Source organism: Barbatula barbatula (genome assembly GCF_947034865.1).
Source record: "Barbatula barbatula genome assembly, chromosome: 23".
Taxonomy (NCBI): Eukaryota; Metazoa; Chordata; class Actinopteri; order Cypriniformes; family Nemacheilidae; genus Barbatula; species Barbatula barbatula.
In genome coordinates this window covers 16548891-16565296 of record NC_136786.1, presented here as the reverse complement: position 1 = coordinate 16565296, position 16406 = coordinate 16548891, and the positions used below count along the sequence as shown (strand labels likewise).

At 46.0% G+C, this 16406-nt stretch overlaps 1 protein-coding gene across 2 annotated transcripts; it reads left to right on the top strand.

Annotated features, from left to right (window-relative positions):
- The first annotated feature begins 84 nt into the window (after positions 1-84).
- Positions 85-15787, top strand: LOC306911951 (uncharacterized protein). 2 transcript variants are annotated; one of them, XM_079487682.1, is made up of 10 exons: positions 85-266; positions 526-640; positions 769-837; positions 1140-1214; positions 1325-1449; positions 11821-11907; positions 12055-12163; positions 12294-12362; positions 12936-13010; positions 13118-15787. In XM_079487682.1, exons 1-10 carry the CDS (start codon positions 191-193, stop codon positions 13128-13130), a joined length of 813 nt encoding a protein of 270 aa, XP_079343808.1. In that variant the 5' UTR covers positions 85-190; the 3' UTR covers positions 13131-15787. The 2 variants fall into 2 exon arrangements, with proteins under 2 accessions (XP_079343808.1, XP_079343809.1); XM_079487683.1 differs by lacking the exons at positions 12294-12362; positions 12936-13010; positions 13118-15787 and adding an exon at positions 8127-8244 and having other exon boundaries at positions 12055-12087.
- Positions 15788-16406: the final 619 nt, after the last annotated feature.

The following is a 16406-nucleotide window of genomic DNA, read 5'->3' as shown; positions in this document are numbered from 1 at the left end:
TAACGTAGACTATACGCGTAGTAAGCATGCGTACAACGTCACTGATTTCACAATCAAAGTCTTACGTAAACAATAACGGTTTCCTTTTCATAAACTTGCGTTTTAGAAAATCCACAAAAACACAGAACTGACTGTTAGATTTGTGTTGTTGTTTTCAAAACGTTTTTGAATATATCACTACAACAGCATCATGCATCTCTCCTGGAAAGTAACTTTGATAACCAATCTGCTTATGGTTTTTGTGAGCATTTCTGAAATGTACAGGGGTGAGTCTTGTTGATGTGTCTTTTGTTTTGATTAAAATGATGGATCTATTGATGTTAAATGAACTGTGCTAATGTCTTGTTAATTATCGTAATAAACAGTTTTGGAAAATAAACTTATAATAATTCTGATCTCTCATGAGTGTTTTTGAGTCAGTTGTGAGTCCTGTGATTGTAAAAGGTTACATGTAATGTCATTTATTTTGATGATGATGGTGGAACGATTTATTTTGAACTATGCTGACTGTTTATTTCTTAATAGATGGGAGTGTAAAATCACACATATGCTGCACAGCCGTCTCCAGGACTGTGACGGCGGATCCTATCACCGGTTACGAGCTGCAACATCTTGATCCACCATGTGTCAAAGCAGTAATGTAAGAATCAGATTCTCTCTGGACAAAAGCACAAATCACAATAAAAAATCAGATTCATGTCAAGTTTACTTTCTGTGTCTTCAACTATGTTTATCATTGTCATTTATCATTGTTTATCGTTTTCACAGCCTTGAAACTGAAAGGGGGAAATTCTGTCATAGGTGGACAAAATCATCAGTATGGAAGAAAATTTGCAAGTAAGTTGAAGTCAACAGTTTTAGGGAAATGTCAGAGAATTTATATTTATGATATAAAATGCTTTAAAATGCACACACTACTATGGATTTAGTTTAGAATTCTTGAAATCAAATCTAGTAAATCTAGTGTATTGAAGATTTCTGTGTGGTGTTGTGTTGTAGCCTTTAACTTTCCATACAATGCATTATGCCTCTCAAGTACCACTAGAGTATATCGTTTTATTAGATTCTCTAAATACACACATCACATCTAAAGATCAGATCTGTGTAAAGTTTTATTTACTGTGTTTTCTTTTTGACAGTTTTGAAACTAATGATGAAAGCTTCTGCAATAACCAGACACTAAAATGGGCACAGGAGACATTTTACTTGTTTTTGTAAGTTGATCTCAGTAAGCGTACATCACAGATCAAATGATTTTAAACACACTACTGTGGATTTAGTAAAGTATTCTAGTAATAACATCTAGTACTTTATTGTGTCACAGACCTCAAAGAAAAACATTAACCCGTGTGGTCCAAAACATGATGTCTACACCACCATCACCAACATCATCATCCATCAGTAACTTCCAACGTGTGGAAGGATCTACTGAAGCTCCACGACTGATGGGTGTGTACAAATTTAAACTTATAGTTATGTGTGTGAAACTATTTTTAAAGTTGAAGATTTAATTTTTGAAATATTATAATTCAAGGCAATAAATTATGTGTGAATAGAATCATTTATGTTAATTCTGTATTAGTTAAACTCAAATAGGAAACTGCTTATATATTAAGCAATCTGGTTTGCTTGATGTTTCTGAGTGTGCACTTAAAGGCCCCTTCATATTTATGTACTGGTCTATTACTGTAAAATTCACTATACACATTCCATCTTTAATCAATAAACATAACTTGTTAATTGTTTTACAAGTTGAAAAAGTTGAACATTTACCATGACTGTTCTCATTCTGAAACAAATGTTCAAATTCTCTTGTGTCTCTCTCTGTAACCAATCATAAGAATTCATATTTAGGCATAATACTTGAGCATTCAAGACCCCCTAAAGTGCCTTGAAATCTGCAGTTTTAGTGCATTGATGTAATTTTCACTGAAACAAGAAATTAGACTGTATAAATAAAAGACTGTATAAAACATGGTTGTAGTGTCCGTGCTAACCCCTGTAAGATGTGAAGGTTGTAAAGAGCATTTCCCCTTCAGTCGGTCTCTCGACGTTGTGAGAGACTGACTGGGGTTTGATCCTGAGAACCTACCCTCTCCGAGATAATTAATAATTAAAAAACGCCAATGGGCTTGGCGAATGGCACGCGCACGCCAGTCTCCGCCCCGTGCATACGGGTATAAAAGGAAGATGGCGGCGGTCATTCACTTATCCTTTGTTCTTCGGAACCTGTGTGTTTCTTATGCAACGCACTTTTACTCGACTTCGAGAAAACTTTTCCTGCTGGATTTACGACGCGGAGCAGCGGACTTCTCCTTTCGTGGACTTCCCCTGGGCGTTTCGGCAGAAGGCTACAGACCTTAGAGGTAAGTCCCTCCGGCTACGAGTATGTCTCGTAGCTGTGTCCTCGGATGCGACAGACTCATCCCGGAGTCTGACGGCCATGACACCTGCGTCACTTGCTTGGGGCTCAAGCATGCTGAGGCAGGTTTCACTGATTCGGCATGTTCCGTGTGTGCGGACATGGCAATCAGGGTGTTGCGGTCAAGGTTGGCTACGTTCTTTTCGAGCGCTGCCACCACCCCGTCTGCTTCCCAGGCGTCTTCAGCCGCTGTTTCGGCGCGGTTGATCGCTTTGGCGAGCGGCGGGGGTGATTCGGGGATTCCTATGGATGTCGCTCCGTCAGCAACATGCTCGCGGACCATCCATACCCCTGCACGCTCACCTGGTTTGTCCCCTATGAGCGGCAGACAGCCGTCTCATAGCGGAAAGACTGCGTATAGGGATGATGACTCCATTTCTGTCGCTGCATCGGACAGCTGCCTGCTGGCATCTGATGCGGAAGATTCCTCTGACCTCCTGTCGTCGGGCAGTCGAGTACCAGAGGAGACGGACGCAGAGATGTCGGCCATGCTCTCTCGGGCAGCCGCGTGCATCGGGTTGCAGTGTGTGGCTCCACCCTCCCCGAAACGCTCGCGGCTGGATGCATGGTTTCTGGGATCGGGGCGTGGTCAAAAGCCGCGCCCCGCCCCGGTGCCGTTCTTCCCGGAAGTGCATGAAGAACTCTCCAAGTCTTGGAATGCGCCCTTTTCGGCGCGTATCAGGCAGGAGGGTTCGGCGGCTGTGGCTTCCCTGGATGGAGGAGCGGCTAGAGGCTATGTCGACGTTCCCCGGGTGGAGTGTGCGGTCGCGGGCCACTTGTGCCCGCAGACGGCTGCCACCTGGAGGGGTCGACCTAGACTCCCGTCCAGAGCATGTAAGCTCTCTTCGACACTCGTGTCGAAGGCTTACAGTGCTGCTGGACAAGCCGCTTCTGCACTCCACGCTATGGCAGTCCTCCAGGTCTTTCAGGCGAAAGTCCTGAAGGACTTGGACGGCGGGAAGCCCGACCCAACTCGAATGAGTGAATTGCGCACTGCCACAGACCTCGCGCTACGGGCGACGAAGGCCACGGCGGGCGCCCTGGGTCGGTCGATGTCCACAATGGTGGTCCAGGAAAGGCATCTGTGGCTTAACCTTGCGCAGATGAGCGACGCCCAGAAGGCTCGCCTTCTAGACGCGCCCATCTCGCAAGCCGGGCTGTTTGGCGATACCGTGGAGGACGTAGCGCAGCAGTTCTCCACGGTTCAGAAGCAGACCGAGGCGATTAAGCAGATCCTGCCGCGCCGCGACGTGGCCACCAGCAGGTCGTCACGTTCTCGGCCGCAGTCTGCTTCCCAACAGCCCCGCCCTCCAGCGGTGGCACCTCCGGTTCCAGGACCCTCCCATAGGACGACCCGCCAGAGACGTCGAGCCCCGCGGAAGAAGGCATCTGTCCCCCGTCAGCAGTCCGCCAAGAGCGCTGCTAAGCGGCCCTGACGGGACGAACCTAGGGGAAGTTTCATTGGGTCCGATCCCGGCCTTTCCAACGCTGGATCGGGGAAGGACGCTGCCTGCCGCGTCTCCATCAAGTCCGGGCCCTTTTCAGGGCCCGGCACCCACTTACTCACAAAGAGAGATATTTCCCCTGGGTTTTCCTCCACAGCACTCTCGTCCAGACGGTGTCTTGGATGGATCGGGCCGCCGACTGCAATCTCCCCCGGATGTTGCGTCAGGCCGCCGGAAGCAGGTAAAACTACAGAGCCGTCAGCCTCCCAGGGGGTCCCCCCTTTGCGAGGTGACCGCACTGTCAGCCACCGAACCAGCCTTCCCCGGCACGGTGAAGCAGATTGTCCCTCTGGTCCCACTGTCGCGGTTCTTGGACGCTTGGCAGCGCACCAGCCCGTCACATTGGATAGAGAGGACAGTCCGTCTCGGTTACTCGATCCAATTCGCCAGGCGCCCCCCCAAGTTTCGGGGCATTCTGTACACCTCGGTGCGAGGAGAGAATGCTTCCGTGCTTCGGGAGGAGGTTGCCGCCCTTCTGGCGAAGGGTGCGGTCGAACCCGTCCCTATAACCGAGATGTCGTCCGGGTTTTACAGCCCGTACTTCATCGTGCCCAAAAAGGGCGGGGGGTTGCGGCCCATATTGGATCTGCGTCGCCTGAACAAACACCTGCACAGGCTGCCGTTCAGAATGCTGACGCAGAGACGCATCCTGGGCTCGGTACGTCACCAGGATTGGTTCGTGGCAATCGACCTGAAGGACGCGTACTTTCACGTCTCTATTCTTCCCCGACACCGACCGTTCCTACGGTTCGCGTTCGAGGGAAGGGCGTATCAGTACAGGGTCCTGCCATTCGGTCTGGCCCTGTCTCCACGGGTTTTTTCCAAACTAGTGGAGGCTGCCTTAGCTCCTGTCAGGGAGCAAGGCGTGCGAGTGCTAAACTATCTCGACGACTGGCTTATCTTGGCACACTCGCGAGATGTGTTGTGCACGCACAGGGACCTTGTGCTTCGGCACCTAGACCGTCTAGGCCTCCAGGTCAACCAGGAGAAGAGCAAGCTCTCCCCCGCGCAGAGCACCTCTTACCTCGGTATGGAACTAGACTCTGTCCGTATGACAGCACGTCTCACCAACGAGCGTGCACAGTCAGTGCTGCGCTGTCTGAGGTTGATCAGTCAGCATCCCTCGACATCGCTGAAGATTTTTCAGAGGCTCCTGGGGCACATGGCGTCCTCGACGGGTGTAATCCCTCTCGGGTTGATGCACATGCGGCCGCTTCAGCACTGGCTACAGAGTCGGGTTCCCTGGACGGCGTGGCACGCCGGCACCAGGCGGATTACGGTAACGCCGCAGTGCCTTCGCACTCTCTTACCCTGGTCAGACTTGACCTTTCTCCGGGCGGGGGTCCCGCTCGGACAGGTTTCGAGGCGTGTCGTAGTAACGACAGACGCCTCCCTGCAAGGGTGGGGTGCGGTGTGCAACGGGCACGCAGTATCGGGTCACTGGACGGGTCCCCGACTGCGGTGGCATATCAACTGCCTAGAGTTGCTAGCAGTCCATCTGGCACTGAGGAGGCTCCAGCCCCTCGTGCAGGACAAACACGTGCTAGTCCGGTCGGACAGCACGACTGCTGTGGCGTACATCAATCACCAGGGCGGCATACGCTCACGGCAGTTGTCGCAACTCGCCCGACGCCTCCTCCTCTGGAGTCAGCAGGTGACGAAGTCCCTGCGGGCCACGTTTCTCCCGGGATACCTAAACCAGGCAGCCGATGCGCTCTCTCGTCAGGGCATTCCCCGCGGAGAATGGCGGCTCCATCCCCGCGCAGTCCAGCTCATATGGGAGCGGTTCGGTCAAGCACAGGTGGACCTGTTTGCCTGCCCGTACTCCACCCATTGCCCGCTCTGGTACTCCCTGACCGAGGGTCCCCTCGGCACGGATGCCTTAGCACACAGCTGGCCGCGAGACAAGCGGAAGTACGCCTTCCCCCCAGTGAGCCTCCTTGCACAGGTCCTGTGCAAGGTCAGGGAAGAGGGGCATCAGGTTCTGGTAGTTGCGCCATACTGGCCCACCCAGACCTGGTTCTCGGATCTGGTAGATCTGACGACGGCCCCCCCCTGGCCCATTCCCCTGTCGAAGGACCTGTTGTCGCAGGGGAAGGGCACGGTTTGGCACCCCAACCCAGGCCTCTGGAGACTCCATGCCTGGCCCCTGGACGGGACGAGGAGACCCTAGGGGGCTTGTCGGTAGCGGTCCGGGAGACTGTTCTACAGGCTAGAGCCCCTGCCACTAGGCGGTTATACGCCTACAAGTGGCGCCTCTTTTCGTCCTGGTGTTCTCCCCGGGGGGAGAACCCACGGAATTGCTCGATCGGGTCGGTGCTGGCCTTTTTACAGCAGAGACTTGAGAGTAATCTCTCCCCTTCCACTCTGAGAGTGTATGTTGCGGCCATTGCTGCACATCACGATCTCGTGGAGGGTAAGTCTCTCGGTCAGCACGACCTGGTCAACAGGTTCCTCAAGGGCGCGAGAAGGGTGAATCCACCTCGACCGCGCTCTGTACCCTCTTGGGACCTTAACGTGGTCCTACAGGGCCTTGGTACGGCCCCGTTTGAGCCCCTCGGAGTTGCCAGTCTCCCTCATCTGTCGATGAAAGCTGCACTCCTGACGGCGCTCGCCTCTATCAAGAGGGTGGGGGACCTACAGGCATTTTCCGTGTCCCAAGGGTGCCTAGAGTTCGGGCCCGGCGACTCTCACGTGGTCTTGAGACCCCGGCCCGGTTACGTGCCCAAGGTTCCCACCACTCCCTTCCGGGACCAGGTGGTGAGCCTGCAGGCGCTCCCCTCAGGGGAGGAAGACCCAACCTCTAATGTGTTGTGTCCAGTACGCGCGCTGCGCCTCTATCTGGACCGCACACGGGGCCTAAGAAGCTCCGAGCAGCTCTTTGTCTGTTACGGAGGACAGCACCCGGGGGGGCTGTCTCCAAACAGAGACTGGCGCACTGGATTGTGGATGCCATCACGGTGGCATACCAGTCCCAAGATCGCCCGTGCCCGCTGGCAGTGAGGGCCCACTCCACCCGGAGTGTGGCCTCCTCGTGGGCACTGGCACAAGGCGCCTCTCTGGCAGACATCTGCAGTGCTGCGGGTTGGGCTACACCCAGTACCTTCGCAAGGTTTTACAATCTTCGCGTGGAACCAGTAGCAGCCCATGTCCTTAACGCCCCCGGCGTGTAGGACGGACTCCTGTTCTGGGCGTACGCCTGCGAAAACGCCTTCTCCCCTTGCTAGGTGAGACTACGGCATTATTAGCCTCCCTACTTTCCCCTCTAGGCGAAGCATAGGCATTCCATCCATCACTAAGCATTGCACTTGGTAACAGACTGAGCGGAGCCGTCTGTTAGAACCAGGTCCATTATAGGTAGAGTCATCCCCGCTCGGGCAGACCCCTGTATTAGGACTAGTGCCCCATACGTAGTGACTCCCCGCTGGGTCGTCCCGTGTGTTGAATTCCTCACTCAGGATTTCCCGATTGGTGAATCTGTGACCTCCCCGCCGGTGGTATCCCACCTGGATTGTCCCCCTATTCGGGCTAACACCTTCCGCATGATGTTCTCCCCGCAGGGGAGACCATGTTAGTATCTCCACATGTAACCTCCCCTTGGGTAGGATGTGGCCTCCGTAACACACTCTTCTAAGAGAAGAGCAGTGTTCCCCAGTATTCGGCTCCGGACAGCTCCTCGCTACTAGAGGCGTACGCCACTGTCCGTGAGGCCGTCAGTAGAGGCTTCTCAGTATGACCAATACTATGTGACTGGAAGATTACGTCTCGCGGTAGCACTATTTGGCACTAGCCCAGTCAGGGTCGCTCCGCTAGAGGTCGTGATATCGGTGCAAGCGCTGTGGCGTTTAAGATTGATCCCCAGTCAGTCTCTCACAACGTCGAGAGACCGACTGAAGGGGAACGTCTCGGTTACGTCTGTAACCTCGGTTCCCTGATGGAGGGAACGAGACGTTGTGACTTCATGCCACAACGCTGCACCGAATCACTGCAGTGAACGTTCCAGGTTCCTCAGTACAAAGGGTAAGTGAATGACCGCCGCCATCTTCCTTTTATACCCGTATGCACGGGGCGGAGACTGGCGTGCGCGTGCCATTCGCCAAGCCCATTGGCGTTTTTTAATTATTAATTATCTCGGAGAGGGTAGGTTCTCAGGATCAAACCCCAGTCAGTCTCTCACAACGTCTCGTTCCCTCCATCAGGGAACCGAGGTTACAGACGTAACCGAGACGTTTTGAAGCCTAAAGTGGGCGGAGCCAGCCGTTACCATCTTGGCAGCGAGTCACGGTGGATGATCGAAAATGGGCAAAGAGGCAGAATGTAGGTGGACCTGAGGTGCCTTGTTTCTAAAACCACACCCACCTAGCTAGAAATGTTTTTACAACTCACAGTTGTTATGAAGGACAAAATTGGCTACAGACAAAACCAGAATTGCAGTTTAAGCCACTTCCTTACTGGTTTCATGAGAGAGCTGCTGACATTAATAGAGCCAATAGCTGGGACGGATGCTGGAGAGCTTTTGATTGGTCAGAATAATCTGATTAGAAGTGCATAATGATCGCATAAATATCATCGATTCGTTTTGAAAGTGAGAGACCTTTGTTTTAAATGCCAATATCTTCTAAATGTGAATATTGCTCTGGAACATGCTACATAGATATACTGTAGATATAAGGGTTGTAATGGTACGTGTTTTACATACCGAACAGTCACAGGGAAAATTCCAAATGAAGTCATCATTCTTATGCCCTACTCCCTTCGAAGGACTGTTTGCAAATAAACATGCATTTTATATTTTAAAAGGTTTTAAATATATTAGTGTTTATATATTGTATAGCATATTTTAAAAACCTTTTGCCATAAAAAACAGTTATGCCACTAAAACAGCGACATCTGCTGACGGACACCGTGCTGCGTTTTCACGGGAACATGCCAGCTGAAGATAATGAGGAAATGACGTCAGACCCCTTTGCCAAGTGCATCTACATAATGACACGCACATGCCCTGGTCCATCTAAAGTCTAAACTCCAAGGGCTCTGCCCTCCAAAGGGAGTAGGGCATCAGAATGACGACATCATTTAGAATTTTACACGTGAAGGTTCGGTGCGAATACACGTACCGTTACACCCCTAGTAGATATACATGAGGCAAACATATGCATACTTAAAGCAAAAAAAGATTTTAAGGGGACTTTAACTTCTTAACCTTATTATTTTCAGGACTAGACTAGATCTACAATATAAATGCACTGGTTCTTCAAAACCAGTTATTTTTTATATTGCTTTGAATAAATATTCAGTTGAAAGACTTTATGGCCACTAAACACCCTGCCAGGTTCCTCTGCTTGTGTTTTGTCCCTGTGTTTTAGTCCTTTTGTGTTTTCTTTGTCTTGTGCCAGATTGTTGAGTGTTCTAGTCAAACTCAGCTTGTCTAGTCAGCTCTTGTTCTACTGTAGCTACAGCCTCAGCTTTTTAACTAAACTATATGGTCTAGTTTGCCATCCTGAGTTTAAGCCTCAGCTTCTTTCTGGTTACAGTCCAGTCCTGTCACTGTTCTAGTTCAAGTTAAATTTCTATCTAGTCTTCTCCAGCCCTGTCACAACTGTTTGAGACTCTAGTGTCTGGTGTGCTGTGTCTCTTCTCTCTGTTTTGTCCTCTCACGCCATGTCCTATGCTGCTGTCTGCCCCATCTGCTGGTCAGGATACTTAAGACCTCACCGGCTTCATATCTTGTGCCAACGTGTTCTTCCTGGCTCTTTCCCTGGCGGCCACGCCACCCTGTCTGCCTGGCATCCCATCCACCTTGGCTGCTCTCGTTTTGATAAGCTCCTGATCTAACACAAGCTAAACACAGAGGATGTGTCCACCTATGGTCGAGTAAAATTAGTTTGGGTTGCTCATATTTAATCCAACCATGAGTTGAAACATCCCAGCACTCATTCACCAAATATCGAAAACTACTGTCTTTATTTCTTATGTGTGAAACACACTCAACTGAAACTGTGGTAATTGTACAATTTAGAATCCATTGTGTGTTTAAAAAAACTAATATCAATGACTGAACGCAGGATTAAAACATAAGCCTTTTCAAATTTATAAACTTATAAAAAAAATATCCCAAAGTGTTAAATTCCCCTCCTCTGCATGTGAAGTCCCAGGCAATACGACAGAATAAAATGTATATAAATAAACACAGTTCTAAAGGACAGGATGTGTCCTTCGCATTTGGTAATGTAAGTTCCCCTTAATATACTACTTAAGGCGGCCAGCGAGAGTCAAGAATGTATTCAGATACAAAGCAGAAGATCGATTGCAAAATGCAGACAGAACATCTTACAAGAACTTTGATTGTCATTGTAATCTCATTTGTGATATCATCATCATGTGCAGGTAGGGCCGGCCCGAGGCATAAGCAAACTAAGTGGCTGCCCAATCGTTTATTTTTATAATTAAATAACTTAAACAAGTGAAATAAATTAACATGAATGAATAAATGAATAATTCAAGACAAGAAAATTCTGATTTGCCGACAACTGCTGCTGTGTCTGCTAGCGTTTGAGTCATGCGGAATTGCGCATAGACACCTCGCGTGCATTGACAATTAGCGCCGGTGTGCAAGTGCGCGTCACTGTGATAAATTATGAGCCATGTTTCAAAAAAGGATGTATCCCTCTGGTGCCGAAAAGAGAAAGAAGAAAAGGACAGAGCAGGAGAAAAAAAAAACAAGATAAGCAGCAGCAGCAGCACAAATGTTGCTCACGTCACTTCAGGTAGCAGCTAGTCTCATGATCTTATACAAGCCATCACCAGAGCTAACGTTTGTCGTGAACTGTGTGGAAGAGAACCCAATTGCAGGCAGCGTTGGTGATGAAGGGGTTAAACAGAGACTTTAATATAAAACACAAAACAAACACCCACAATGGGGAGAAAACACTATCCAAAACTAAAATACAAAATTGAAAACAAATACTTCCCACATGGGGGGCAAAAACAAACTGCTAGATAAACAAACAAGAAACTAGAACTATACAAACATGATACAAGACCAGACCAGACCAGACCAGACCAGACCACTAGGAAACATCTACAGGGAAGACGTACAACGAACAAGCACAAGACAATAGACATGAGGGCATCTTATAGGAAAACTAACAAAGGAGATAACAATGGGCAGGTGTGGGTAATGAGACACAGGAGGAAAGCAATACTAGGAACGAGAGGGGCGGGAGAGAACACATATTATGTCCTGATTGACCATAATATGTTTCTCTCCACATAAAACACATGGGTCTGTCATGATTCTGCCCCTAGACCAGAAAACCAAGACAAGATTAGGCAGAATCATGACAACGTTAACGTCCCCGCCATCAACAGTGAAATGTCTCGCATTATTAGTATACATTTATCTAGGTGTATTTCACGTATTGATTATAGATATCAGTTTAAGTTGAAGAAAACAGCCGAAGGGGAACTTCTAAGTGAAAGGGATGCCAGCTAGCATTGCTGTATGTGTTGAAGTGAACGTTAGAAAATATACCAATACCATGTTGGGTTGGGAGACTTCTGTGATGAAAATAGACTTTCCTATAGGCTATCCTCATATTTATAGGCTGCAGTTATGCGAATTTGAGGTCAAGTTGTACACTTGCTGTTCTTATGTTTGCTTTCATTATTTAAGTATCTATTTTTTGTAACATTCTATTTTTGATTATATTAATGTGTCTTTTTTGGTTTTATTTAAAATAATGCACATTTGCAAATTATTTAATTCATGTTTTGTGAGTTTGTATTCAGAAGTTTAAGAGTAAAGTATTTTATTTAAGTATCGATTTTTTATAATTTATTTTGTATTAATACATAACCTCACTGTATTAATTTATAATGTCAATCTTCAAGCACAGGTGACTCCGCGTGGTGGGAGCGGGCCCCAAACCAAATTCTGCTTAGGGCCCCCCAAGAGGCTCGGGCCGGCACTGTCTGGAGGTAAGAAAGAAGTAATGTGCTGAATTGTATTTGTTTTAAAAGAAACCTTCGAGTAATTTTGCAATGTCACATGCACTGTTATTCATTTAGAAAATGTTGGTGGATCGACATATTAAATGAACTAATGACTCGTTCTTTTCCTATTAGCTGAAAAAGCACACAGCTGCTGTAAAAGTGTCTCCAGCAATGTGACGGCCGATCCTATCATCGGTTACGACCTGCAACATCTTGGTCCACCATGTGTCAAAGCAGTAATGTAAGAATCAGATTCTCTCTGGACAACCGCACATATAACAACTAACAATCAGAATCATGTCAAGTTTACTTTTTCTGTGTCTTCAACTATGTTTATCATTGACATTTATCATTGTTTATCATTTTCACAGCCTTGAAACTGAAAGAGGGAAATTCTGTAATATGTGGACAAAATCCTCAGTATGGAAGAAAATTTGCAAGTAAGTTGAAGTCAACAGTTGTCATGAAAAATGGCATAAATTGCTTTGTACTACTATGTACTATTACTTTGGATTTACTTGATAATTCTAGTAATTTAATAAAGCAATAAACCGCGGGAAGCAGTGGGTTTCAGTGCATTTTATAACAGCTAAGGGCTTTGTGGCACGACGCTGAGCGGTTAAACACCCTTAACTGTTATTAAATGCACTGTTACACACTGCTTCGCAGGGCTTATAGCTTTTATAAAATGGTTATTCCATATGCGTTTCAAGATTTCTTAGAATAAAATAAATGAAGTGATATTTAGGCATAATTTACATTATTTATATTATGTAATGCGGTCAACCGTTATAAATCTGTTTATTTCATAACGGCTTAGAACTCGGCTCAGCCAATCAGAATCAAGCACCAGAACTGACCATTTTATAATTATCAAGTATTTTATTGTGTTTCAATTCATCTACAATGCACAAAAGATGTATTTGTTTAGATTCTCTAGAGCACACATACACTAAATTGAAAGATCTGTGTGCAGTTTACTTTGTCTTCAAGTTTATCATTGCTTTTGACAGCTTTGAAACTAATGGGACAAGCATCTGCAATCATCAGGCGAGATCATGGGCCCGGAAGACATTTCCCATATTTGTGTAAGTTTAACTCATCCATTGTAAAACAGAATTTATTTTCAGGTTTAAACACAACTATGGATTTAGTACAGTATTCTAGCAATAACATCTGTTTTATTGTGTTACAGATATCATAATTGATTTCAACCCGTGTTCTCCACAACATGATGTCCAACATTAACATCCATCTTCTCAAGATAACCACATCTGATAATGAGTGTAAACATATTAACACACACACATCTCTAACTAGTTGTGTTTTAAACTATCTATAAAGTTGAAAATATTTTATTGCTCTATTTAGGAAACGATAGACGGTAAATTGAAAACGAATATTTTAAATATTGTCAGATATATGAAGGCCTAACTGAAATATTTATAACAATGGAAAGGTGAACGTCTATGTCATGATTCTCGTGGTGAGACACGGAGAGAGGACCCAGGTGCAGACAGCGGGTAAGGGGTTAACAAATAATTTAATAAATAATAAAAAGACCCACGAGGGGGTAACAGAAAAAAACATGGGAATATAATGACAAGACAGAACAGGACTAAAACTAACTACACATAAACAAGACTTGAATAAACTCTTGACAGGAACACACACACACGACACAGGAACACACACACACGACACAGGGACACACACACACGACACAGGGACACACACACACGACACAGGGACACACACACACGACACAGGGACACACACACACGACACAGGGACACACACACACGACACAGGGACACACACACACGACACAGGGACACACACACACGACACAGGGACACACACACACGACACAGGGACACACACACACGACACAGGGACACACACACACGACACAGGGACACACACACACGACACAGGGACACACACACACGACACAGGGACACACACACACGACACAGGGACACACACACACGACACAGGGACACACACACACGACACAGGGACACACACACACGACACACACACGACACACACACGACACACACACGACACACACACGACACACACACGACACACACACGACACACACACGACACACACACGACACACACACGACACACACACGACACACACACGACACACACACGACACACACACGACACACACACGACACACACACGACACACACACGACACACACACGACACACACACGACACACACACGACACACACACGACACACACACGACACACACACGACACACACACGACACACACACGACACACACACGACACACACACGACACACACACGACACACACACGACACACACACGACACACACACGACACACACACGACACACACACGACACACACACGACACACACACGACACACACACGACACACACACGACACACACACGACACAAACCACAATGAACCAGCACAAGATAGAAGACCCAAGGGCATTAAGTAAGGGAATAATCAAGATGGGGACAGGTGAGGGGCATGAACTAATTAACAAGCAATAACGAGGAAACAAGAGGATGGGAACAGGAGACCGGAGAGAGTCTATGGAAGGCCATAAATGCCTCTCTTCACACAAAACATGAGATTCTGTCATGATCCTGCCACTAAACCAAGAGAAACATGACATGATGCGGCAGAATCATGACAGTACTGTGCAAGTTGTACAAAGTACAACTGCAAGTTGAAGTAAACAAGTGTAATGCAATTGGAATAAATGTAAAATAAAACCATTTTAAAATGTGTACATTACTACAGTATGTATTAAGTAAGTAATTTAGCAAAAACTTAAGTAATAAAATACTTATTAATGCTTAAATACAGGTTTGGGTAACTTTCAATCATGGTCTGTGTGTGAACCCTGTGAAACAGCCTTGTCTGTGTTAAAAACACTTTGTACCACTGCGTCATCGTAAAAATGGACATGACAGTTATTAAATATAATCTTAAATTACAGAGAATTTTTAAATTCTCGTCTGTCAATTTATGATACAGTATGTAACTTTGAAAGGCTTGCACAAGAAGGCCAACCTATAGCGTTCCTAAACAACTTGTCAATGACAAGTTAAGAGAGAACAGCCATCCCGAATGAATATTAAATGATATAATGAATGAGATTTTGAAATTAAGATAAAACCTTTACAAAACTACAGTATTATAGCTTTGGAAACATGCTTAATCTTTGTCATATGCAGAAATGGTGTATGTCTGCTGTTCAAGTTGTACAAAGTGGAAGTTAAAAGCCTTTCAAATGTGCACATTACTACAGTATGTAGGCCTATTAAAGGATAATTTTTTAGCAGAAACCCATATGGTCCAAAACTGACTTGTACAGCACCACAAACATCATCATCCATTAGTAACTTCAGACAAGTGGGAGGATCTACTCAAGTATATGATAATGACTGTAAGAAACTGTCATGGATTTACACTTTTTTACTATTGGTGTTCGATAATCACTAATTCAAGGTTTTTAAAAGAAACATCAAAAGATAATTTTCACTCTTTGCTTTGTATTATAACACGTTGAAACAGTTTTAAGTCAGACTGAGCATTAAATGGACAACGAATATCATTTAATAAACTCGTTCTTCCCCTACATCTCTGTATCTGCCTCACGGAAGTGTTAACTCACAACAGTTTCACTTTGTTTAACAGATAAAGTCATTTTTCTGATGAAGTAAACGGAAATTTAACAGCACAAATAAACTGATTTAACATTTTTATCATTTAGCTAAATCTACCACTCATAAACATCCCTAACGCAACGTTTTAATTTATACAGTATAGGGTTATTTGTCTATATAGAAATATTTGTATGTATACCACCTTTTGTATATTTTTATACAGACACATGTTAAGCTTGGCAATCTTATGCTGAAAAATAATAGATGTTCATATTTTATGGGTTTGCCACATGAAGTGTGCAGAATATTTTCATTGCTTAGTGATGCGTAGGAATTTCCTGTTGCAAAATAAATGTATAAAAGGGTTTGTGTCTACCCTTCATAATCTGGCCTGAAAATCTTATCTCAGGATCATGCACCTCTGCTGGAAAATACATTTAATGCTGATGGTTCTTGTGTGCGTATCTGAGCAACAAGGCAATTGTGAATACGGTCATTCTGAATACTCAACTCATGCGGTCATTTCAATGCATCCTAAGCTATTTGGGTCAGCTGTGGCCTAATGGTTAGAGCGTTGGTTGCCGGTTCTAATCTCAGTGCCAGCAGGTCATGACTGAAGTGCCCTTGAGCAAGACACTTTACCCCTGATTGCTCTGCAGTAATGTGCCACTGTAGAAAACTACTTGTAAGTCGCTTTGGATAAAAGCGTCTGCCAAATGAATAAATGTAAATGTATTTACAAATGAGAGAGAATTTATCATGGCATGTTCTACAAAACTAAGCGAAAGTAAGTAGCAAAAGGCTATAGGGG